Raw genomic sequence first — 27,503 nt, 5'->3', positions numbered from 1 at the left:
AATCACAATAGTATTGTTCAATTTATTTAAGAATTGCTTCAAGTAATGACAATTCAATCACATATTTTTGTTTTCGGCCTATAACGCTTTGATAACGTTTGTATTTGTTTCCAACACAATTTTTTAAGTGTATACTTGTACTTTCTTTTGCCCGCCAGTTTGTGTGAAACCTCTCCATGGAAATCTATGAGTTGCATCTAGAAGTTCGGCAGTGTCGGTGAAGAAAACGATGATTCTGAAGTTATGAATTTTTGTATTGTTGTTTAATTTATTTCATACAAATGTAAAATAACTGGAAATGATTTTCTTTTTAATATATTTCGAAAAGATTTGCTTTTATGCTACAAATTACTAAAGTATATCAAGTCATCCATTGCATTCAAACTCGAAGCTGTTTTTTTATGTCAATTAATAAACAGAATTATAGTATTATTGCCAATCCAGGAAACACTATCCCCTTGTACGCCACGTGGTATTGTACACGGTTGAAATAACCCGTGGAATCATGATGTTATAAAGATGCTTAAAATATTTTTGAAAATTGATATGTTATTAAAATATTTTGCCATTCAGTGTATTCAGAAGTGTCTGTATCAACATTTATTGCCATTGATACGGTATACATTTGATCTAAATAAACATCACGTATTGAGATGCCATGTGTCCGGGGGCGGTCGGGTAGCCTACTGGTTAAAGCGTTCGCTCGTCACGCCGAAGACCCGGGTTCGATTCCCGACATGGGTACAATGTGTGAAGCCCATTTCTGGTGTCCCCCGCCGTGATATTGCTGGAATATTGCTAGGAGCGGTGTAAAATCATACTCACTCACTCCCATGCGTCCGGATATATCACAGTAGTTGAGGAACATTTGATATACTGACGGAAAGAAGTAAGGTCTCAGATGGAGGACGTCAGTTTAAACCAATTCGACAAAACAGCTGCTAGCACACCACACAGTGCATTTAGTGGATGTGGAAGTATATATTGAAAGAAGGTTTTTAATCAACAAATGTGTTTTGTGTGAGATCCGGGTTAGAAAACGACTATCGACATCGGGTGGTCAGGCTTGGGTGGGTGTGGGTGTCATTGTATCCCAATTTCGTCGATCGATACTCATGATGTCAATCACTGGATTTTCTTGTCTAGACTCGATTATTTACGGACCGCCGTGATATAGCTGGAATAGTGCTGAGTGCGGCGTAAAACAACAAACAGACAAAGAAATGAAGCTAAACCAACCCTTTGAAATTTTATGAGAGCTTCTTATGGGCTGAGAGTTATGTCCCCTTGTAGCGCAGCTACAGTCATAGCGTTAAAAAAGTAATTTATTTTAAATCCACAAAAGTATTACACAACATTTGATTTTTGAATTACAGAGCAATGTTTATGATTAACACAACACCTCAGATTAGCAGATCTTTGTCAGGGCGTCATGTGGTGCCCCCGCCTCACACCCCACCCCCTACGGGTGCCAGACAGCACTAGGGGTGGTATTCTATAGGCAGCGAGACTGTAGGGGCTCACGCCGGGGCCCGTGTATGCACCACAACACCCTCCCAGACAGTGCGTGTCTAGGCCGCTATGATACCCTAGCCTTATGTTTCTAATGTTCTATTGTCAGATGTGTTTTCACAATATGGTTTTATCAACACGAAGATCAACCTAACTCATTATATCTAGACCTATTCAAACACCGAAAGATTAATTGCAGATTTATAAAATACGCTATTGTTTATTGAAACTGATCTTTTCTTTACATACAAATTTAGAAAACCCTATCCAACACATATGTACATGTACAGTTGGTTGAGTGAGTATGGTTTTACGCCGCTTTTGGAACTATTCCAGCAATATCTCGACGGGGCACACCGGAAATGAAATCTGGTTGGAAACTTTAAACTTTATTGGAATTGGGTTTTAATTCCTCGCTCACTTTTGAGGGTTGCTGTTTACTCCTTTTAAAATTTGTTTTTGTATGGGTATGTATGAATGTTTATCTCTCCCCGAATCAGTTGATTTTTTTAAGCATGTTATATTTTGAACTATTGGAGAAATCCCCACACCATAGCTGCGCACCCTACCCACGCCGATACAACTAGGGGGGACGGGGCGGTCTGGGTGTCGCACTTCAAATGCAAAAATTAGTCAATTAACAAAACATTTAGTTCTATGTTTTTTTATTCAGTTATATGCGAACATGATTAGTATCCTCAGACACAGCGTGCAGTGGGTGGTTGTTCTGTTACATTGTATATCAAGTTTATATTTGACAATCACGTATATTTCAACTTGTCAATCTTTCAATTTGTCAGAATTGAGGCTGAGATGTTGCCAGTATGATATTAATTTTCAACTTACCTACTTATAGGAATTATGAAATATTGAAACTTACATTTAAATAGTCAAACATCTACATGCTGATATTTCTCTGAATAGCAACGCAAAGCAACTATCCTATTATTCCAATACGCATGAAATATTTCCATTTTTTTAAAAGGTAGATGCAATTGATAAACTCATTGCTTCATTTTAGTAAAAACGTCAACACTGTCTTATAACTGAAAAACGCCTGCGGGTGAACTTCAGAAGCAGGCTGAAACCTCACTGCACTGTCCGATTAAAAGCGAATTATAAACATCATTAGCTGATTATCGGGTATAGCCTCCTTGTAATGAATTGTTCGTGGAAACTGTTCACAAGTACAGTTTTACTGCTGTAAATCTTTTATTACTTATATCAAAGGGACCATGAACGCCGACGTGGATGGGGCTAATTTTCAGTCGCCACTGGGAATGGGATGGGTGGGTCACATGGTTTTATTGCCCTAATATAATTGATTGAATTATTACCGCATCGTTTATTGGCGTCTATAATAGCCTAATTTCTATATGACTCAGATGGGCTGCATTAAATGCACGTGCCTTTTGTTACTTTAACATATCAAATAAATTAAGCGACGTGGTTTTAATGTAGCCAATGTATTTAAAGTCAAAACGAACTGCTGTATTATCGACGTATTATGAGGATTTTACTGAAATTTTCAATATTGTGATTCATGTTCAAATTTTCGAAACAACGATGAAAACAGGATGGACAGGCAGTAACCTTTATTAGTTTCAACGTGACTGCCATTATTTGAGATGGGTGTGCGTGGGGGATATATAGACGTATTTTAGAAGGTTCTGTATTAGTTTAAAAATATAGTAAAGGCCAACCAAAAACGGAAAAGAGTTGTCTCCCTTGATAAAACTTGAAATCTTTTTGTCGAGTCTGGTGGAGTCATGCAAAACTTAGTACATCCAGGTTTGAATGGCCAGGTCGCTTATGTCTGAATATTAAATCCTCTCCTTACCAGAAGTGTTTTAGGTACAACACAAGACAAATGAACGTGTGGATACTAAGAAATATACAATAATATGATGAAAAATATTGATATCTGACAATTTCCAATTCACAACAATTCCAGCACAAATAGAAATTCTACCCGCCCCTACATTCACAAAATGAACAGTTTTTTCCTTATTAATTGTCCACTCTCTATACGACTGTTATAAGCCTAAGCGCCAACACCGTCAGTCGTTCCCTACCCTGCAGATTAAAGAACCCGCGGGTCGGGCAGGGTGTTAATCAAGATAGGCTGGGGCCCACCATCAGTCTACTCTTTAATTATTCAATCTGAGGACGAATAGCGAGCGATGATAATTACTTCAATGTTTACTTACCATGTCTTTCAAACTTGTTAATAGTGTTACGCTTTTAATTTTTTAAGTATATAAGATTGAGACGAGACCGTGGGAATTGGACGATGTCTGTGCATAAGCAGATACCTTTTTTCTTTGACTTACAAAATGGCAACAAATGTTATATTCAGGACAACACTTTCTTAGTAAAGTACAGATTCTCGTACTTTTTGTATTCATACTCGTGTATTCATACAAAATGGCATACGTAGTTCACAAATAATCAAACAGTTTATAGACAGGTATGAATAAATGTTTTTTTTCCACAGAAAATGTCCTTCATTTATATTGATAGATCCTTAAGAAGTGTATATTTTAAGGATTTTTTCTTTTCTGTCTTTAAAGGGAAGAAAATCACATATATACGTGGAAATATTTCCATTGGACACGTGGGAACTTATTGATACATCGCAAAACGGATTGTGTTTGTTGTCACGTGATAAATGTAATATATAAGTAACAGAAAGATCAGAAATGTGATTAATGTTTTGATTGTCACGTGACAAATATATCATATAGCAGACTTCAGAGAGATGATCTATCAAGGCTCTCTCAATACAACTATTTTCTTTATGAAGTTTAAAAACATTATATCAATATGCTTTATAATCAATTATGTCTTCTGTAGCTTTAGTGTACTTTGTTCGACGTTGTATAGTTAACCATAACACAATTATAACACAATAAGGGTATGGGTTTCCTTGTAAAACCAAATCACAACGTGGCAAGTTTGTAGTTTAAGGCAAGTTGACATGCTATAATTACTTTTTTTAGTGAATTCAGCTCATGATATGACACATTGGCCCAAGTTTCAGCACGCCAGCTCGTTTTCTCGTGTCAAGGTTAATGATGATTGCGCATGCTCACTGACATCGAGCTTGGGACGATTGGCTTGACTCGCGTGATTTGAGTGACAGCGAAATCCACATCATCGCATAATGTCAAACTTGAGCTATGTCGTGATTTGTAAACTGCCATTCAAAGATCTTATGTCGTGAACTTGCCAACATAAAGTTGTATGAATTTGTAGCGACAAGGTTTAAGGATTTGGGGTGCGCTCGGGCGACAACCTGACACACATATATGGAAAACGATCCTTCTTTTAAAATAGAATACATACAGAATATAAAAAAAAAGTTGCTTGTTAGATTTTGGCGTCGATGAAATACATAAAATCGATACGTTTGAAAAACATCCTACGGCATATATACTTAAATCCAATTAAAAATACACTATAGTAAATGAATGATCCAAGAATGTAAACACGCGTAGTCGTCGCTAATTTTCATTTTCATTCATTTTATTGTAACTGCTATTTTGTTTTTTTACGCCTAGTGGAATCTGTTTAAGCCGATGACCGAGACTTCTTGTTCTCTGGTGTGAATTTGTGTTTATATGTCAGACCTACGTCTCTATCGTTTAAAAAAAGTATATTTTTACTATTAATTTTAAATTTTTTATTTCGTTATATTCGTTAGTTTGACACATATAGCTACCTAGCTTTAGAAAGCCAGCCAATGCGCTACAATAAAATTTATGTTTTCACAAACTGATAATTTGACAACAGGTGATTTGTCATAAAAACATTAAAGATTGACTAGTTTTTACAGACTTTGTTTATCGATTTGGTTCTGTTTGTGAGTTGTGACAAATTGATGTCCTGTTTATTCGATCGTGATCGTGTTTATTTAGAGACAAGCGCTGCTGTCTGTCACGAGCAAGGAGCGTGACAATTATCAAGAGGTAAAAAGATATTTAGTCTCTATACAAGCGGAGCAAAACAAATGTAAATAAAAAACTACAAAGAAACAGTACGGTGAATTTAAAATAAAGAAACATTTATGAAAAACCCCCATTATTACGACACCCCCAAGTAAATTGTATATCTACATTTATATTTGTTATGGTCAATGTCTTCGTTTAAAGTCATACAGAATATTATCTAGAATAAGAAATATTAACAGTCAATTTGTTACTATTGTTATCACTTTTCATATCCATTAGCCATACACTTAGGGAACATTCTATCGGAGACATGATATCGTTCACATTGCGAATGGAAGACATTGATTTGTTATTCACCACCCTCTATAATCACACAATGCAATAAACAAATACAAAGATATATAATGTACATGTATACATTTTAATTTTTGCATTACACATTACCAATAAATACTACGGACCATAATATACTTACAAATATAGTTAAACTGATTGTGTATGTTTTTCTCAATCTACGAATTACGTTTGTATATTTCCCTAAATATGTATTTCTTGATTTTATTGGAGATAATGTATGGGCAGTAAGTTGTCTGTTTACTGATTCCCTTTAATGTATGCAATATTTTGGTTAAAATATTGTTCTAATAAGTAAAAAGAAGTGGTCCTAAGGTTGTTTGATAATTGTGTGTCACGTACTCTTCACTGACAGAATGAAATTAAGGGTTTAACGTCCACTTCACAGCTATTGGGGTAGGTGGGTTTTAGTAAAAAAATAAATAATATTTAATAAGGATTAAACTCCATGCCAAAAAATGTAACTTTAGGGGGTGAAAGAGTATTAATATATTAATTATAAATATTATATATAATAATTAATCTAATAATTATATATGCTTGCTGAAGTATATATAATATAGAGTAGTAATATAACTTATTGGCATTTATTGTTAACCTAAAAATAAGGTATGGAATAAATATATAATACCTATTATGTTTAAAAGAGAGCTTAAAATATCTCTTCCCTCAGATAACAATTATATTTATTAGTAGGATGTAAAGCATATTGGGGAAATAATAGTTTACAATATCTTGTGTTTATTTAAAGGTTTATTACAGGATGCAACTGTTTCCGTTCTGTCGTAATAGTTTCATACGTTGCTTTAGTTGTTTTCGTCAGTATATGTCTACAATACAGCCAGATAACAAACGAAACATTTTATTGCTTTAACCTAATATTTCCGGCTCTCACGTTTATGCGTTAATAAAATCAGACCATTAATTCATTAAGCCACCGCGGGTTTCTGTAAACATCATCTCAAATGAGAACCGGTTATCTCATATGGCAATAGTTATCATCATACCGACTAAAAACAATTGTTATCAATAGGGTCACGATCGTAAATGTAATTAAGGGGAGGAACATGAAATAATTCACAGCTCCTTGACAAAAATCATGGCGGTACCTCCTTCAAATTACCCCTCTAGATTTCAACTTTACCGACAATGTGTCGCGAAAAAAGTAACAGTTCTGCTTGGGTAACCTTAACAAGCTGAGTCGAGTTCACGCATGCTGTAATCGACACGGCTGTGTGATTCCAACGTTGTATATCGGTAGGTATAAACGTCAGAGCGCAGCGAGTCGTGTCATTCCCATTGTCCGAGCTGTAGATGTCCAGTTGAGCTGACCAGTCTCTCTGACCAGTTCTCACACAGACACGGGGAGTTCTGCCTCTCCCACCTTCTCAAGGCCGTGTTGTGATAGTGTTTATAGTTTGCTTATAACCCCCCGGACCTCGTCGAGGAAGCATAGTCGAAATTGACTTTCATCGAGGCAACTTCGCAACCACAGCATTTTCTTTGGATATATTGGATAACTCATCATGAATTTCAAGGTTTGTCATTGTCACAATCTGTCATCGGTATATACTCTATACATGCTTTTCGGATATTGCTTACCGTGTCGTGTATACTACTGTGTTAATATTATTATTAATATTTTTTAATATTATTATTATTAGTGCAACTGTCAGCATGATATTGTCATCCTAAATGCACCTATCACATTTTGTCTTGGTTATTGTCACTCCAGCTTGATAACGGTGTAAGAATCTACATTGAAACGTTGCTATATGCGTACAACTTGTAAGTTTTCTTACTTACTCACCAACTTCTAGAATGCCAATCAAACAGTTATATTTTGACGGTTGTTTTTCATTTTAGTTCCCTGAGTGTTCTCCCCTGACGATGAGCCTGCAGGAGTTGGTCCTAAACAGTCCCGCCCAGTGGAGGAGACCGTCCGGCCAGTCAGATGACTCGGAATCTAAGGACAGCGGGTTCGAATCTCCATTCCCACAGGTACGTTTTGGTGGATATGATATACTGAACATTAACTATAAATTATTATTTACTATATTGACTATAAATTATTATTTACTATATTAAACTATAAATTATTATTTACTTTATTGACTATAAATTATTATTTACTGTATTGACTATAAATTATTATTTACTATATTGACTATAAATTATTAGTTACTATATTGACTATAAATTATAAATTAATATACCATACATTATAATTACTTATTATAAATAATGTAACATTATTATCATTTCTATTATTCACCGTTGCCCGGTAACATTCGCCAGGTTATTTAATAAAACGCCCCTTTCTCCCTCCCCTAGCAGCCAGGGGGTCAAAGTGACAGGTCGTCCAGGCGGTGTCTATTCGGCGGCGACAGTCAGCAGACCCCACCATCCAAGGGAAAGCGCAGCAGAAAAGAAGATGGTGAAGGCAGCGCATCCAAGCGACACCGAGCTGGTCGACAGGTAAATGAAATTTTCAATGAAGTGGTCATCGTGTCGAATTCAAATTTACAATACATAAAAGAGAGAACCGTTGTCCAGCTCTGGTTATTCCTCGACACGTCGTATAGCGACTCGTGTCCATTTTTGCGAATGTGTTCTTTCTGAGCGCAAACGGCATAGCTATATTCCCCCCATACATAATCCATATGCTATTTAAAACGTCAGGACTTATGTTGTTGTGCAATTGAATCTGAATCTTTGGGATTATTGGAATTATTGGAATTATTTCGCACATAACATGAAGTGATAGGGGGTGAATCTTCTTCTTGCGGAAAGGGACGAGTCGAACAGACGTCGTTGTGTTGGTGCATCCGTGAAACGTAGTTGTCTCCCTTTCCAGATGTTCCTGTCGCCGCAGCCAGAGAAGGAAAACCGCCATTTCAACCCACTCACCGAGCGCGTGAAGAAGGCCGTAGACAGACTCGAGGTTAGGGAGGACCTCATCGGCGACGGAAGTCAGGTAAGACATTCTCAAATCTCTCTAGTCTCCAAGATAAGTCGTCACGATATTGCTGAAGTATTGCCAGTGTGACGTTAAATTAAAACTCCAAGATAAGTTTGTGTGCAAAAGCAATGAAAGATCTCAATCATAATTTTTATTTCACAAATTGGAAAGGCATTACAACACTCTCATCACGTGATTATTATTATGTTTAATATTATTATGTTTGTTAATAGAACCATGTGTTGCCAACTGTTCAGGACGGAAAGCATCAGGATCTCAAGTGTATCACTCCATCAACCGTAAGTGTCATCAACATCAACTACAAAACATAATTTTAATTCACTTCGACCGACACATTCATAGAACTCGTGCTTCGTTGGTTTCACCACAACCACCAAGCTCACGTCCTGAAGTTCCATAAATTGTGACTGTTGCCCGCCGTCAACTTCTAACGAAGGAATGCCTATCAAACAAAACTGGAATACTGTTCGAAGCGGCACTAAGCCCGAGTCACTCACTCACTCACCCGATACACCTATATCCTGCGCACATGTATATATTATTTTTGTATTACATGCATATATATTTTCAATCCAGATGTGCGGGCTGTTGAATGGGGACTACCGTGACGTCATCTCCTCCTTCCGCGTCATCGACTGCCGCTACCCGTACGAGTATGAAGGCGGACATATTAAGGGAGCTGAGAACATGTACATCGAGTGTGATGTTGAGAAGCTTGTGAGGGAGCATCGTCACAACAGCACCGGCAGGCACATCCTCGTCTTCCACTGCGAGTTTTCCTCTAATAGGGCACCCAAGATGTAAGTACAGCATATATTAACAAAATTAGCAAAAAATCAAAATCGTCGTCATATAGCCGTAAACAAACAAACAAAAACCAAGATCAGTTCCGGTTTATATGCAAGAAGATACCGGAATGAGTATAATTTCTGAATATGCCATTCAAATCAAATTGTTTATTCATTGCCATAGGCCCATAGTTCAACGTCATAGTTCAAGGTCAGCGTGTCTAACTAATGATGTATGTACAATTCAATATTAAGTAACAAAGTAATATTTGAGGTTGACATGAGTATGCAAGACATTGATATTTGGATAAGATTGGGTTTGACCATTCCCTAATCATATTGAAGGTTACCCGAACAAGTGTTTATGTCCCTTGTACATGTCCGGGATCAACATGACCAATATATCATTTCAGGATCCGGCACTTGCGAGGTCTTGACCGGAAGTTGAATGCCGACTGCTACCCCTTCCTGTTTTACCCGGAAGTCTACCTGTTGTCCGGCGGCTACAAGGCGTTCTACAACACAAGCATCGCCAGGGTACGCAAAATTTCTTTATTAAATAAATATTTTTTAAATATGAGCGTTTACTTTATTCTCATGGGTTGGTTGCATGCTATTTGTATTTTATTTACCTTTTCTATTATTGTTTATTTGCAGACTCACTGTGAACCCGACAGCTACAAGCCCATGCATCACGAGGCGCATGCTGCAGACCTACGTCACTTCCGGGTCAAATCCAAGTCGTGGAGCGCCGGAGAGAGCCGTGGTCGAGTAAGGCGGTCGTTGATGTCCAACTCTCCATCCTTCATGTAAACAGCTTGACCACTTCAAGACCGTGCTATCAACACCCTTAGCATTCATAAGTGCAGCCCAAAGAACCCAACATTGGTAGTTCCACAAGTTCCAAGAACAAATCAACAGATCTCGCCCAACAACTGTCAACTGAATCAGCTTTTGTGCGGTATAATGCCTGCCTAATGTTATCAAATGACCCTATGATTGCTGAAACGCTGCTGTGATGTTTCAGCTGTGCCACATCTCCCCTTGTGTCCCCATTAGTGGGTAAAAAGTGCAATATTCTTGTTATTGTTTTGTATATATGTACATATGTATATATCAACCTAAGTTAATATTAATATTACTAATTTATCTTGTGAGATTGTACAGAAACATACCTAGTGCATGTGCAACTCTGCTGCTGATATAATAAATTCGTTGAATACAAATTTGTCCTGGGTTGTGTTTCCTGCTGTCATTGTAGTGATAGATGTATTTGTTTGTTCCCGCACTCAGTAATAGTCCAGCCTAATGGCGGCGGTCTGTAAATAACCAGACAATCCAGAGATTGATATCATGAGCATCCATGTACGCAATCGGGATACGATGACATGCATCACCCAAGTCAGCGAGCCTGACCACCACTTAGTCCAGGCAAGCATGGGAGGCTGAAGACATGTCTTCACATGTCGGGAGCATGGGAGGCTGAAGACATGTCTTCACATGTCGGGATCATCCCACTCGTTGCTACCGTAGTATCGCCCCGATAAGCATCAGTTTAGGTTGCTGATGCGGTGTTAAGCAAACACTAGATAGGTATTATAAATGCGATATCGTATTATTACATCCTTACATAAGATGTGATGTGAGCCAGGTCTTCAGAGTGGCGTGCGAACGCTTTAACCACTAGGCTATACCACCGCCCCTTGACGTAAAATAACGTAAAATAACTATGGGTGTGCGGTAATTTGAGGTTCATCCTTACATACATATCTTAATACATCGGGTGATATCAAATTGGAATTTTTATGTGTTACATTATATACTTGCCTCCGCTGCCCATGAGCGAGCATCCTGGACCCCAAGGGAGTAAAACATCATGTTGAAACCAACATCTTGTTTTGTTCTAATTATGAATTTTAGTTCATACCTAAATGTGTCATTGCTTTTCAATGTATCGTGATACGTATCGAAGTACGTCCATGTGAATTGAAAAATATTGTGATACACTTTAAACCTCCAATACCCAACCCTAATAGGTCTTCAGCAACCCATGCTTACCGTAAAAGGCGACTATGCTTGTCGTAAAAAGGCGACTAACGGGATCGGGTGGTTAGACTAGCTGACTTGGTTGATACATGTCATCGATCCCAAGTGCGTGGATCGATGCTCATGGTATTTATCACTTGATTGTCTGGTCCAGACTCGATTATTTACAGACCGCCGTCTTATAGCTGGAATATTGCTGAGTGCAGCAAACAAACCAACCAACCTACCCTAATACTAACGTTGTAAATATTCAGCTATGACACGCGGTACCTGCATGGTACGATATACTAGCGAGTTGGGGTTTAACGCCGGTTTAAATATATCAAATGCTATATTTTGGGATAACACTTTTTTTTAGTAAAGTACAGTTTCTCGTACTGTTTTGGGATGAGTCCCGTTCGGGATTCGAACCCACACTTGCCAGAGTGAGGCACCTAATCGCCAGCACAAGACAGCGATCTAACCCACTCAGCCACCGAGGCTTCCACAAAAATTAAAGTCCGACAACTGGTAGTCTAGATTAAGTACTTTGAGTACCCCTCTGACAAGTGTATTCATAGCCAGTTTAAATAGTGTGGTTACATTACGGAGTGTCCGCTTAATGTGGGTCAGGTCTCAGAACTTCACTAGGCATCGATGTTTATCGCTTCACAACTTATTTGGATAGCGGACAAGACCCGGGTACAATGTGTGAAGCCCATTTCCGGTATCCCCGCTGTGGTTGTGATAGAATATTGCTAAATACTCACCACCTGACTAATTATAATTTGAACTTCAAAAGATTGTTCAAAATTTTCATTTATTCAAGGATTTTCATATATTCTGTACTGTGGGGCATTGTGATACACCCTACCGTGCACCAACTTTAGAATATATAAAGAGGGGTTAGGTGTTCACCAAGAGTTACCTCCTCTTTGTCGCGGCCTTGGTTTGACCGCGGGGGTCTCGATATCGATCACTGGTTTACAGGTTCGATCTTTACAGTCCAATCTGTAAGAGACGGTTCGAGGGGAGCGGAATGCAGATATAACATCATTTTGATTGCACAGGATTTTGCAGAAATGTTCTTGTGCACAGCACACAGGTCACAAATCAAGTCAAACTAAGCACCAATGGTAGTTAGATGCATTACCGCGGTCGACCCTGAGAGTATCAAGGTTCTCTGTTCTCTACTGAAACACGTGTAGCACATGGTGTCTCCTTAGGCATCTGACCTGGTTCGAAATGTGCCTCTGTTCATCCATCAGTGAATGGGTACCCGGTAGGAGGAGATGTGACTGGTAACCTTCTTCCGCCTGACAAGGCAGTATGGGTTGTATACACCCCAGGGAGCTGAGAACGAAAATCCAGCGTACACTGACTGAGCTAATAAAGCCACCAAGTTAAGGCAAGTGCAATATAAGTCCACATATTATTGATTATTATCAATTAATGAAGTTTCAGTTTCACTATCGTTTGTACAATAGTGTTAGTCCACTATTGTCCCGCAATATATTTTTAGACTCGTCCTTTTCTTTAAACAACCATTAAAGAACGAATTGGTTATGATTTGCTTGAAACTTACAATGAAGGTTTTTGGTTTAAACACTGTCATATACGCGTATCATATACATTGATAAAATATGTAGACATTTAATCACTTCAGCATGGAGATTAAACTTGGCAATGTCAATAGACAACAAATAAAGAAACAACAGATTGACATCAACAAATATTTTCCTCTACACATCAATTCAATGGAAGTGTGTATCTGGTTCACTTATCACGTCCATCAATAATTATTGTGTCAACTGTTTCAGCAGCCAATTTACTTGCTGAAAACATGTCGACATCTGCTGGATCCTCGACCATATGCGGAATTACATCATTGTCGACAGCGGATTTCCGAAAGTTGGGATACTTTCTTACAATCCTGCTAATTATGTTGATGATTAGGCCTGATATTGTTATACATACTCTCCCCCGAGTTTACCTACAAGCTGTTAATACTATTACCCAATCCCGCGCCATAATCAACAGTTTGGTCGCTTTGCCCCGCACACATGTTGCGCACTTCCGTCGCCCGACGCTCTTTAGCACATCTGCTCGCTGAAATAGCAAGTCTCCTTCGTTATAACGCTTTTATTAATAACTTATCGTTATTGAAACGGTAAAAAATTTAATATATCATGTTTTGTTTGTATGATATAGAATGAATGAAACATAATTTGATATTTTATAATTCTGATTTATGATACCGCGTTATAATGAGGTAGTATGGTTTCAACGTGGTCAGTGATTGAGTGGTCAAGGGTGGTCACGGTGGACACACGGGCACCTGTCGCAGACTGGATTTCAATGCCACCTGTTACTGGACAATATAATAAAGAGGGGTTTGTGGCTTTCAGCAAGTTTTCTTAAACCACGGCGAATCGAAAACAGCCATAATAGAAATTAGCAGGGTTGAACGGATCGGAAATGACCTTATGACATCAATAAGCGGAGCGAGCGTGTGCCATTTATAAAGGCTTAAAACCGGCGTGTGTCCATTTCAGGTATTGAAATGCCCTTAAGGGTTTAAAACATTTTTAGGAAAACGAGTTTAGGATTATGGGGTAATGCTGATTGCGATTACTGCATGTGGCGAACTTATGCAAGAAAGCCTTCAGTTTAGAATCTCCTAGCTACATCGATTTTGTGGAAGAGGGGGTCTATTGAAAGTCAGGAACAAGGCACATTATGGAATGGGGATCTGGTGCTGCTTCTAGTGTATACAGCAACCAGGGTGAACTGAATAGCTTCAAATCAAGTCGTAAATGCCAAATGTAAACCAATTAAGAACGTTTGACACCTATTGAAGAAAAGAATTGTTAAGGTAGAAAATCGCGTCCAAGAAAGTATACACGGATGTGCGTGTTTTTAAACACGGCGTCATATTTCGTTTCAGTATTTTTGTTTTCATTTTTCAAAGTTCTTATTTAGCGGATTATGACATTTAAAAAACAACAACCTTGTGGTATTAAAAAATATTGATAAGAGATTCGAAATCCATTGAAGAAAGGTTTGGAGGTATTGTAAACTCGTACCTCACACACATGAAAAGAACGGCGCTGAATTGGAGCAAGACGTTCATAACGACCTACACCCATAAATCATTGTAAAATGTTGAAATGATGGCATCACGTGTTCTCTTAAAGGGCTGGAGTTTTACGTGTTTATGTATGTGAATGTATTTCACCTTCTAGAGAATCTACAAGCCTTTATATTGAACACTCGTTGAATAAAAGAATATATTACCTGTAAGCAAAATGCCCATTAAATTCTTCTCGTCTACTTGATTCAAGACAGATCGACTTGTCAGAATACTTGTTGAATTACATGTACCATTCTGCCCCTTTCTACGGAAGCCTTAAAGGGCCATTTGGTTTTTTTATTTTTTCGATAGTATCTTGAAAATTTCAAGATACTAAGTTGAAATTTCAAGATACTATCTTGGAATACAAGATACTATCTTGAAATTTCAACTTAGTATCTTGAAATTTCAACTTAGTATCTTGAAATTTCAACTTAGTATCTTGAAATTTCAACTTAATATCTTGAAATAGAAGTATAGTATCTTGAAATTTCAACTTAGTATCTTGAAATTTCAAGATAGTATCGAAAAAAAAAAAAAAAAAAAAATGGACCTAAAAGGCTTCCGTACCTTTCTATAAGTCGATTTTGAAAATAAAGTCGCCATGTCTTCATGCTGCAAGTCAGATCGAGTGCAACACAGCAGCAAACACGACTTGATGACAAGTTAATCATGGGATGAACAGTCGCAACATTTTATGACAATAGCAATAGATCACAATTCGGTTGGAGGTCAAGTGGTCACTTCAACAAGTGTTTATCAACATGGACAGAAGGCTGGTCACCCGCCCCTCTAACATCTGCCGGCCATTAACGCTCCCCCGACAAAGTACATGTAGGCCGCACCTGTTTTGAACCTGCCGACAATATGTTTTGCTACGATGGTCGCGTGTAGCCACTCGAAACTGAGATCCTGGCTTTAGAGTCAAGTTAATTGATTCCTTGGTACACGAGTGTTACGTCAGTGGTATGCGACGGAGTGTTTGTCCTGACAGATCGTATCCAAGTACGTTAAGAATAAATAAACTCTCATCGGGCTGAACGTGTTTTTCAAACATTAGATGTTTTTGTTTGACGTGAGATAGGGAAGAGGGAGGGGGACATAGGAGAAGGACAGATTTGTAACAGACATGATATTCTATGAGAAGGAATTTGTTTTAATGTTCTATTGTCAGATATAATTTCAACAAAGCAGGTTAATATAGTACAGTTTGATTAAATAAACACCCAGACATGACAAACCACGATGAAAACCATATACACTGTAACTATTATAAGAATATTCATATGATTCATGTACATTTTATGTTTATATGAAAACTTTGTTTTGACATATATTGTTTTATAGTTGATAAGAATATGCACATTTCGTTGTAAACCTATGACAAAGAAAACTTCTGTTCGTTTTAAAACACAATAACCATTCTTTCGGCTTTGCGTAAAGCTCACGTGGGTATTGGGTAGAATATATACAAAGCCCCCATGGTCATCGTAAATAAACGACTAAAAGAATGATTGAACTGTTAGTGACTGAGTTAATATCACTGATCCATGTGGTTATTGGGAGTGCCTTGAAGACGGTCTGATTCTGATATTGCGTAAATATAAAACAGTTTTACAGGTGTGTATCTGTGTGTACCCTGTATGTATCTCTGTAGGTGCGTTATCTTACAGTGTGTGACCTAGCGGGGTACCTCGTTGTTCGCGTTGCCAACCACGGGTTTACCTTACTGTCGTCGTGATATAGCTGGTATATGACAGCCTGTGGCACACACACACACACACACACACACACACACACACACACACACACACACACACACACACACACACACTAATACTCTCTCTCACACACACACACACACACACACACACACACACACACACACACACACACACACACACACACACACACACACACACACGTACACACGTACACACACACATACAAAACTGTTTTGCAACGGTCAAGCCTTTTGTCGGCCCACATTCAACCACAGTCCCCTTCACAGTCGTCCTCTTGGCGTGTTTGTTCTTAAAAATACGTACGCACCTGTTTATGAATAAACTTATACACCATATCATGCTCTATACATTCTTAACGTTTAACAGCCAGTCGAGAAAACGCGCAGACATTTTTGCTTTGATGCCATCGCTCTATCAGTACGATCCTCGCCATTGTCATCGGCAGATCAGACCAGTCTTGTCTTTGAAGAAAACACTTTCTTGGCCGGCCATTGACCACACGTATATATTTCACCCAAATGTCCACCATAATATACCTGGGAGGTACTCAGCCCTAGTTTCATAGTGTAAGGTCACGCCGATGTCACTTACAATAAAATGAAAACTTTGATGAAGCCGCCATGATGGTTTACGGTCAACGCTGACCGTTACACTTGTAAAACCACAGCGACGCCGAATAGGATTGGTTCGTGTCTTCCATGGACTTAGCCCCATTAAATCATGCCTTGATCTCAGCTCAGGAATTTAAAACATCGTTTAAAATGTACATATAAAATTGTTCGTTTAATGCATTCCTTCATATGATCACGAATACAGTACGTTAAACACGACAGGTGAAACAGGCTCGACAGCTGGGGGTCATAAACACTGGTATAGAATCGTAAACACCATTTATCCTCGATAAATAGATATAATGAGATTTTATTCATCTGTGAGATCTATTTTACAGGTAATGTTCGAGGGCACTGTCCAAATCACGTGATATGTGAGTCACAGGTTGACACGGGTGTCTGGAAAGAGGGTTGAGTAACTAACCGTTGTTTACAAAGTTCATATACTGAATTACGGTTGAATTACTATGCATATAAAGACAAGATACGTCCTACCCAGTTGTTGATCAACTGATTGGAACTACAGTTTATATATAGGTTATATTTTACGGCCTAGATACGCAAACAAATAGAGCATGGACCTATATAATATATCCCGTTGAACGCAATTTTTCTTGTTTGTGTTGTTTAGCCGCAATATTCCAGCTATAATGACGGCGATCTGTAAACAATCGAGTCTGGACCACACGATCCAGTGATTGACATCATGAACATCGATCTACGCAACTGGGATGCGATGACATGCATCAACCAAGTCAGCGAGCCTGACCACCCGATCCCGTTAGTTGCCTCATACGATAAGCATATCGCCTTTTACGGCAAGCATGGGTTACTGAAGACGTATTCTAACCCGGACGTTCCCGGGTTGGAACGCAAATAGGATGGCTGTTTGAATAATTTAATTAAGAAATATTGTAGATATTGCATGTTGGATATAAGGCAATACACTCAAAATTCGGGGTGTCAATGGGGAATTTCGGCAATTTAACTGAATGATCACCTATCGTAGGATCAAGGGTTCCGAGCACCTGCAGGGGTAGGACATCAGCAAAATTATATTCTTGGAAATGTAGTGCAGCCTTACAAGGCCGCCAGTCTGGGACCCTCATATTCATCTCATGTCATCCCTGTTGACATGGATGCTACCGCTTTATATATGCCACTTCGGGTGAGGTGAAATTGGGTAGAACGTCACGTCCAAGATTATTGCACTTATATAGCGACGTGCACGCACGTGTGTGTGTGTGGCTGCTTGTACTTATCCGGACTGATGCCGATTTATAGTGCTAGCCCACTGAGATACAATGCCGCAGTTTAACATCAATACCCCACTCAGACACAGTATACTGACTCCGTGGACCAGTTCTTGTTTAAGCCCATTAATGCCGAGCGCCAGACAGGTTAAGAGCAAGTACCATCTTTTAACGTCTTTTGGTATGACGCGGCCGGGGATCGAACCGGGCGGACGCTCTACCACTAGACCACGGAGGCGGTCTATATGCCCCAAGACAGATAATAGGTATTAAATATAAAACGTCAAAGTCAGAGAAAAAACAGTCTCGGCTGCCGAATCAGATTCCATTTGGCGTAAACCGCAACATAGTGATGGGAATTATGTAGGTAGATCACTGTAAATCAATGACGCCTGGTGTTCGAAAAGGGTAAGTATGTCTTGTTCTACCGGTCCTCTAAGTAAGATCCAGGGGTATTCTATTGCACTCAATAGATCAAATCCATTTCAAAGAGTATTTCAATTGAACGCATGTTTATTTATCCTTAATTTTCGTTAAGACTCGAGCCAAGTTTATCCTTAAATAACAGTTAAGTCTTAAATTAAGTGTTTTGTAAATTAAAAAGACACACCTTTCTGTTTCGTTTAAAATATAATTCCGACTTTACACCCTTCTGGCAAAATTCATCTTTTTCATGTTACCGCAATACGTTTTGGAGGCAACCCAGCAGGATCCATTGTGGCATTGATCGGAAAGCATGCTGGTAGATCTCATTAATTACTATTTAGACAGGGTGTGCAATAAATGCGATACAAAGGGAGGTACACCCACGCCGAATCAATCAGAAACTCATATTTTCGTCAATGATCCGTGCAGTACTTCAAATAGAGGATGGGCGTGACCAGGTAATTTGTTACCTATGTTGTTACCTACAGGTTGATTAATTGCCCAGGTAAGGGGTAGGATTACCTGGGAGAGACTTTCATGTTTCCGACAATATGTTTTAAAATTAATGACGCGTAAACGATTGTGGAATTACGTCATGTATACATCAGGTCTTCTCTGGCGTACATTATTGTTTACTGTACTGTGACTTGAACAAGGATAATTAGACCATGACCTTATTTCCCCACACATGTTCAAAACATATTTGCGATTTTTTCCCCCCAAAACAAACATGCCTGATGAACAAAAAGTGCTACGATTCGTGGTAGGGTAACGTATATGTTACAAAAATTCCCAATTTTGACTTGTACCGTTCGTTCCCGTGTTTTCATGCGAACAATTGACTTTTCTTTGCATGTGTTTGTGATGGGTGCCACCACTGAGGCAGAATTTGCTCAGCTTTCCTTTTTCCGGGAACACCCGGTACCATCGCGGTTTGATGGTGTTTCATAAGCACATGATTATGACAATCGGAATCGTACAATTGAATTATTGCAAATATTCCTTGTAATTGTACCCGTGAAGATCCGGGATTGTATAGGTATTCGGCATCCCATGCTGGCCGTAAAAGGCGACTAACAGGATCGGGTGGTCAGGCTCGCTGACTTGGTTGATGCATGTCATCCTATCCCAATTGCGTGGATCGATGTTCACACTGGATTATCTGGTCCAGGTTCGATTATTTACAGACCGCCGTCATATAGCTGGAATATTGCTGAGTGCGGCGTTAAACAACCAACCAACCTTGTAATTGTGGGAAGGGTATTATCGCCTTTCCAACATTGCCGTTCACGTTTGTTGTGAATTACTGGGAATATATATGCACGTTTTGTTCGTGACTGCTATATATCGCCTGTTTAATTTGTCAGGTTCTTGAAATGTATGTTGTCTATTAAATATTATAGGATATCTCATTCAGAATCGAAATAGGGTGTCTTTGGAAGAAATTGAATCAAACACCATGTTGCGTTCGTGTGTAAATGTTAAATACCACGGTCAGCTAAATTTCAGATGTAAAAATGTGACTTAGGGCTTGTCCGGGTTACTGGTTGGCACTATCATACAACTACCCATCCCGTCAGGTTAGAGTGAGACCAAATGGCGGGTCAGTATAACACCTAGTTCAGTTTAGTCAGCTTTACGATGTACTTGGGGTCTGTTCTGCTAAATAAGAGAAACTCTTAATCTGATGAAAGGAGGGTCGATTGTAAGATTCAGACTATATCATGAGAATCAAACAGTAATGGTACGCTTTAGAAAACGTCTTAGAATACGTTTCCTTGGACATAAAAATTGCCCAGGCTTCACACGTTTTTTTTATCTTAGCTGAGCCTATGAACCTGACCATTACTGTCAGTTACCTGTGACGTTGTGTACGAGGGTGTACGGAGTGTGCGAACTGGACAGGCTTGTACACAAGACACGTATGGTAACAGGAGTGTGTGCAGGGTCGTCCATCAAACATGTCATCCGCACAGGGATGTCAGCCGACTGACAGTTTCGTATACCATGAATACACAATGCCATGTAGAAAAGGATAACACTTTCTTAGTAAAGTACAAAATCTAGTACTTTTTGGGTACCACCCGGAATTCGAACCCACACTAACCAGATACCAAATATAGACAGTAGATACGATTACGTTTCTATTGCGCCCCGGGTTAAGATCGGGTTGTCATGCATGTCATCGTAAACCAACTGCGTGGATCGATGCTCACGAGGTTATTTACTGCCCGACGTTATAATATAGCTGGAATATTGCAGAGTGTGGCGACAAACGAAAAACCACGTCACCAAAGCGTTAAACAAGTCAATTGCGTTGCCTATGAAATCTGTGTGATGTGCCTCGAAATCTGTTGCACCGTGTGTGGAATATAATAAGGTAATATCCTGGTGTGAAGCATGCACAGTTAAGAGATGCAAGATCCGACACGGGTACTTGTAGTACACAGTTGTGTCATTACAAAACCGTTGCACACTGCGCCCATCTCAGAGCTATGGGCAGAATGTAGTAAACACCAAATAGTTCAGAATTTGAAAAATAAAACAATCTCTTGGTATATATTTGCCGTAGCACTAGCAGGGGGCGTTTATTGCATCAATTGGTTCAAGTCCGTGGACATAGCATAAATATACATAGCTGTACAGACAGTTGTGGGATTTAACCTGCATTACAGGCGTCAATACAATATTTTGCTCTCCTCGGCATCATTTGACGTTTCACAGAAACTTAGATGCATATGTTGACATTTCAAGCATCACCTTGCATTAAAACATAAATTGCAATCTTTTTTGGTTTTCGATCCCCACAAGGGTTTAAGTTAAAACATTTAAAATGTTTTCCGATCATACATAGCTTTAAAATAAATTAGATAATTTATCCCTTCATATATTACGTTGTATATACACTATGTATAAAACAATTCATCCGTCTCGCTTTCTCTCACACATATATTTACATATTTATAAATAGTCAACAATGGTAAAAACAATAACAATGGATTGTGCCTAGAAGCGGAGACAACGTGTTCGTTTCTTCTCGCCGGCGGTCCAGGACTTGGCCTTGGTGCGGAAGTGACGTAGGTCGGAGGAGTAGTCCTCGTGCAACATTGGGGTGTAGGCGTGAGGTTCGCACAGGTTCTGGGGAAGAAAAGTCATTAGTCATTAGCATAAATGAAGCACAACGCCTGATAACCGACAATATTGATTTGAATTCGTTTGTCATCGTTTAATCGTTCTCTGCATGTGAAAAACATTTCATTGTATTATGATAACTGAACGGATGCATACCTTGTGTTGCTCGAAGTAAGCCTTGTAACCTCCCTCCAAGATGTAGATTTCTGGGTAGAACAGCTTTGGGTAGTGCTCAGAGTTCATATTACGGTCTTGAGAGCGAAGAAAACGCAATCTGGAAGGAAATAATGCATCATAAGTAACTGATCAATGAAGTGAGGTTTTACAGGGGCAATATCAGCGAGACACGTGTACACACGTGGGAGTTCTTACATCGTCCGTAAGGAAATCGTATTTTTATAACATTTAATTTGCCATTTTAAGACTATGGATGACTATGACCTTAATACTTACAGAGAAGGGCCTCTCTTGGATGAGAACTCGCAGTGGAAGACGAGGACACGGCGTTTGTTGGACGGGCCCATCTTTGTTGTCTCCTCAAGGAGTTCGTTGATCTGGTCATACGTGTACATGTTGACAGCACCCTGCGGGAGGAGAAGGGAGATAACTGTGACTTGAGTCAGGATAACATCAGTTGGGTAACCAACAATAGGATCGTTACAGGACGGCGAACGATTTATGGCCAGACTTGCGTAATGGGATTTAGAAGGATCAACCAGGAATGTTAAACAACGTTCTCAAAGAAAAAAACACGTTAGAAGTTGACGTCAATTGAATCTTTGTTTGAATTGTTTATGGTACTTACAGTGATGTGACCTCCTTCGTACTCGTAAGGATATCTGCAGTCGATGATGGCGTACTCGTCGACGGTGTCGGCGTAGTGGCCACAGATGAGGTGGGCAATTGTTGATGGGGACACAGCTTTGAGATCCTTGTGTTTTCCTTGCTGAAGAGGCAGGGCGTATGTCTGAAACCAAAAATAATAAACAATGTATATTTGAAAATATATTACATGAAAGGATGGAGTTAAGGATGGCCACTGAACAGTAGCAAATTTCAAAGGACAATGATATATTTCGATTATCTGCCAGATTTTATTGCAGTAAGCAATCATTAGCAATAAATACCTTGCTTCCATCAGCGATAAGTTCAGCACTCTCCAGACGTTCAACTGCTGCCTGGATCCTGAGCTGTTCGTGCGAAGGGGGTGCGGGAGAAGGCATCTGCTGGAACAAAACAGAGAACATTAGACCTGGGTCGACTGCGTTATCCGAAACACGTCGGGCTATATCTGACCTCAGTCGTAAGTCCGGGGCTTACGTAAGAGGCTGGAATTTGTGGCGATTTTAGGATGAAATGGCTGAGTTGGTTCAAACAGTTGGGGATTGATGGCTACATCCCGGGGCTCTTACCGAGCTCCTATGGTAACGAGCTATGGAAATACGGACAGGGGTGCGTGATTTCTGTGAATACTGCGGGTGGTTTCTTTGATACCCAACACGAGACGCAAGCCTTTGATATCCACCTTTCAAACAGTGGCTAGAAAATTACACATTTTAAGCTCGCTTTGCCTCATTAATTTGTCCAATTGGGAGGAGATACCGTCCTCAAATGAGCTCGGGTAGTTGAGACTGATATTTAAGGTCGAAATACACGAATACCCATGGATGACTGTCGTGTTGATTTTATTTAAGATATAAAGCAATCTGATTTACCTCGGGAATGGCGTTCTCTTCGCCCGACAATCTAAGCCTCCTCATCTTGGTGGGTCTGCGTGCGGGACGACATTCAGCGTCGTAGGGGGAGGTGTTCTGGCTCTGGAACAACTTCTTCCTCATGTCAAGGGAGTTGCATCGTCGTAGTGGGGTTCTGATGGAGAAGTCCCTGCCGTTCTGCGTGAGCGACTGGTTGGGCAGTGACTCCAAGGGGCACAGGCCAAAGTCCATTTCCTCGGACTGAAAAATAACAGCACCATGATGAAAATATAGTCTTTTCGACAGCGTCATAAATATCAGGCGTGTAATAGTAAATCTCGTTGACAGGTAGTTCGCGCACGGACACTCGTTTGTAAAGGTTGTTGAGTACAATAGCTATTCACGTTGTTTTCTTGCCAGGCATTAGATGGGATTACGTCAACAAGCACAATTTACGACCAAGAGTGTTATACACTTTCAATGCTATTGGTCGTCACAGAATGAACACACCTTTCAAGAGATTTTTACTACTAGATCTGGTCAATTTGCAGGCCTGAGAATGGAAATGCTTTTGTAACGCTCAGGAAATCCGGACATTGATGGTGAAAGTGATCCATCAAGTGTGAAATTAAGTACCTTGCTGAAATCACCGAGACTGTGATTGGTGTCGTCGTCGATGCTGATGTAGCCAGACGTCCCCGAGCCGGGACTGTTGAGGAAGATGTCGGCTGCCTCCATCTCGCAGTCGTCGAAGTCAAGCATCATGTTGATTCGAGAAGCTGAAGAAAATTCACCGATGTTACCCAATGACGGAAATAAATCTATCAAATTCCGACTGCATAGAATGAAGGTGTAAACGTACACCTCCGTTCAGGGTAATGGCCGCGAGCCACCTGCGCCTAGCTTGCAGACGACAAAGATATTGATGTGAAGACGACAAAGACACGACTATGAGCAGACGACAGTTGACAACAATGGAGGTGACAGACGACAGGAAGTGGTCCCAGGTCGTGTTAACACAGACTGACCCCGAGAGAAAGACGCAACAATATTTGTCCCCTATCCGGCTAGTGTTTGGAGAGGCTTGCGCCCTGAAGAGCCCTTCTCAATAGCAAATCTGGTTAGTCCCTACCCCACGGCTAGTACCCGGAGTGTAACGAAAACTGGCGAAGACACTACGGTTGCTCTGCCGGAGGGACAGCTCAACAGCGAAAACTGACAGTGCGAGCTTCATTCAGTCTGGCGGAGACGATTGTTACTGGTACATAAGCCATGGAGATGTACCTTCAATGAACAGGATGCGCCTAAGGTTCAGTACACCGTCTAGTCACTGGGGCACGGAGTATTTGATCTTCTATACGGCTACGGTAATTAGCTAATCTGTTGCTAATCTATTCAAGAATGAATACAAAAGAGTTCTAATTAACCTATCAAGCAACAGATTTATGATGACCTCGGGATTTAAGGAAGGTCGACTAGATTTTAGAAAGTACTAGGAAAGTACGATTTTTGTGTTCTCAAATAAAACAAGTGACCTCACTACTAGATTTTCTAAATATAGAGCAAGGCGTAATATTACATCTGAACCTATCAATCTAAGGTCGTTCCCCTAAGGTTTACCCTGAACAATCTTCCTGTTCATAACAACAGAACGCACACAGACCCGAGGCTAAATTAAACTTCAAATCAAACCAAACACTGACCCTAAGGATTTGACCCTTTCCCGCTACATACCTGACCTCCGTGTAAAGATAAACATGTTTATGTTACCTAATCAGGGGGCTTGAAGCGAGTTCACTAACCTCAGGTAAAGCAGGATTTGCTGTATAATCACAAAATGACCTAAACATCCGTATGTAGTGTCCGTGGCCGATAATGCACGATATAAGACTAAATTGATAGTCCCAAACAATACAACCCTAAGCCTTATGCCAGACTTATATACTTCAGACACACATCCTTCCTAAGTTCAGTATGACGAGCCCTAAATCAGCTTATGGTGTATCTATAAACCCCAGCAAGCTTACGCCGATTGCCCAAGCGGGCGCTATTGTTCGCATTTTCCCGTGACTTGCTGAAAGTAAGCTTTCCTTGTGGTACCAACAAAATATTTGTGATCGAAATATTATACTGGTCATTTCGAATTCATGTGATTTCCGGTTTGTTTACCACGGATACGTGTTTCAGTCTTTCAATTTATAGTAAAGTCCCTTAAAATACTCGGAAACTACAGCACACATACAGTAATTTTACTTCATACGACTGTTGCACAATTGTCAGAATTGACGGTATTATATTCCCTAAATAACTCACCTTCACACATTGTGTCGAAATATTGAAAAGCTATCCTCGATAGAACCGTCACAAGACGAAACAATAATCCTGAATATCGCTAGAATCACTGACTGTAGAACTCTAGATGTTGTCCGAACGAAAGCACTAGGCAAGTGATGCTATCCAACGACTCCAAGGGGGCTTATATGCCACCAGTCCACCGATTTCACACCTTCTGTCGTCTGCCCTTCTTCCAGCAATTTCATTGGCTGACGCGTAGCTGAATATATGCAAATGAGTTCCCTTCACCTTGGCGGTATGACGTAAGCAGCCAGCGAAGCGTAATCGCCTTCTTGACATGGGCCGCCCCTTTCTGTCGCCTGTTGACCAGTGGTCAGCAATCAGCAGACGACACAGCTGAGTGAATGCTGGTCACCGGTCACACCTGACTGCCGCTTCAAGGATGACCATATCTCATTGTCCAGACAGGGTTTGGACGGACATTAATGCACCCCGATAATTACCTTACATCAGACTGCCCTCGGACAAAAGGTCATAGATTGACCCCTTTCGGACGTAGTTAGGACACCAACCTTCCAAACTGGGTGAATTTTGTTTACGTGTTGCAGCCATGTCGATGGTCAGTTGACATTGACATGGTGCCACCTTTTACAAATCATGTGAGGAGTGGTCAGTTTTAGGGATAATACCAAGCACCTAAAATCTTGAAAATATACAGCGTCTTGTTTGGACAATCATAGTTGCCCAGCTGTTTGTATTTTACACGACATAAAATATAAGTCCAACTTTCTGTATATACACGAACAACGTTTCCATAAAACATTTCTTGTATGAACTGTTTTAACGAAAGCGACAAACCCCTTTCCATATTTTTACATATTTTCAAATATATTAACCGTATTACTTGTTAGAGAATATTCCACAAATAGTCAAAGTGTTAAGCATAACAACATACAATCATTTTAACAAGGTAATATGGTTGTGTATATTTGAGTACATTAGAGTAAATCACATTATATTGATTACATCGTAGCTGTAACACGTTTGGAAAGAGAGATGCGAAAAGAAAACATTTCGGGAAGCTGTAACGAGAAATACCTTTGATATTTCATATAGCAAAACACATAAGATTAATTTTGATGTGTTATAAATTAGAAATGAGGGAAAACTTCCGCCTATCGTGTTTTTCATGTATTGAAAACTATTAGTTATGTTTAGAGGTCAATTGGGAAGCTTTGGCAGGTGTGTCGAACTTTTTCATGTGTGTTTATGATGAACTTGTGTTTCTTACAAGTTGAGTGTTTTGATAACGCATAGATTGGAACCGACTTTTGAGTACATTGATCGGGTCACAATAGCAGTTTGTATTACAATATAGTTCAATGAGCTATAAACCTGTTATATAACGTCATCGAGTTGTCTACATAGAAAACGTGTGCAATAAGTAAATATATCAAACCATTGCATGTCATTTATGTATATTCATTTTCATAAATTAGAACCTGATGTCTTTGCCTTATAAAGTTATGTTTAACTTTTATGTATCTTCATAATGTCATGAAAGATGTCTATAGATTTTTACCAACAAATCGCATACTT

The 27,503-nt window shown here is 39.6% G+C and overlaps 2 protein-coding genes across 4 annotated transcripts; one reads left to right on the top strand and one right to left on the bottom strand.

Annotated features, from left to right (window-relative positions):
* The first annotated feature begins 7,140 nt into the window (after positions 1-7,140).
* On the top strand, positions 7,141-10,803 carry LOC124136630 (M-phase inducer phosphatase 1-like). Its single transcript, XM_046502613.2, has 8 exons — positions 7,141-7,357; positions 7,686-7,820; positions 8,157-8,297; positions 8,677-8,796; positions 9,015-9,080; positions 9,379-9,602; positions 10,004-10,127; positions 10,248-10,803. Exons 1-8 carry the CDS (start codon positions 7,346-7,348, stop codon positions 10,401-10,403), a joined length of 978 nt encoding a protein of 325 aa, XP_046358569.2. The 5' UTR covers positions 7,141-7,345; the 3' UTR covers positions 10,404-10,803.
* Positions 10,804-21,341: 10,538 nt separating this feature from the next.
* LOC124136631 (M-phase inducer phosphatase-like) lies at positions 21,342-26,095 on the bottom strand. Of its 3 annotated transcripts, none has more exons than XM_046502614.2 (8): positions 25,923-26,095; positions 24,246-24,388; positions 23,631-23,870; positions 23,043-23,141; positions 22,721-22,882; positions 22,369-22,499; positions 22,072-22,189; positions 21,342-21,921 (listed from the first exon to the last, which is right to left on the bottom strand). In XM_046502614.2, exons 1-8 carry the CDS (start codon positions 25,930-25,932, stop codon positions 21,790-21,792), a joined length of 1,035 nt encoding a protein of 344 aa, XP_046358570.1. In that variant the 5' UTR covers positions 25,933-26,095; the 3' UTR covers positions 21,342-21,789. The 3 variants fall into 3 exon arrangements, with proteins under 3 accessions (XP_046358570.1, XP_046358571.1, XP_046358572.1); XM_046502615.2 differs by having other exon boundaries at positions 23,043-23,138; XM_046502616.2 differs by lacking the exon at positions 25,923-26,095 and adding an exon at positions 25,412-25,552.
* Positions 26,096-27,503: the final 1,408 nt, after the last annotated feature.

Source organism: Haliotis rufescens, unplaced genomic scaffold (assembly GCF_023055435.1).
Source record: "Haliotis rufescens isolate VD_foot unplaced genomic scaffold, xgHalRufe1.0.p SCAF_12, whole genome shotgun sequence".
NCBI lineage: Eukaryota > Metazoa > Mollusca > Gastropoda > Lepetellida > Haliotidae > Haliotis > Haliotis rufescens.
The sequence above is the reverse complement of the archived record's forward strand: the minus strand, read 5'-3'. Positions and strand labels throughout refer to the sequence as shown.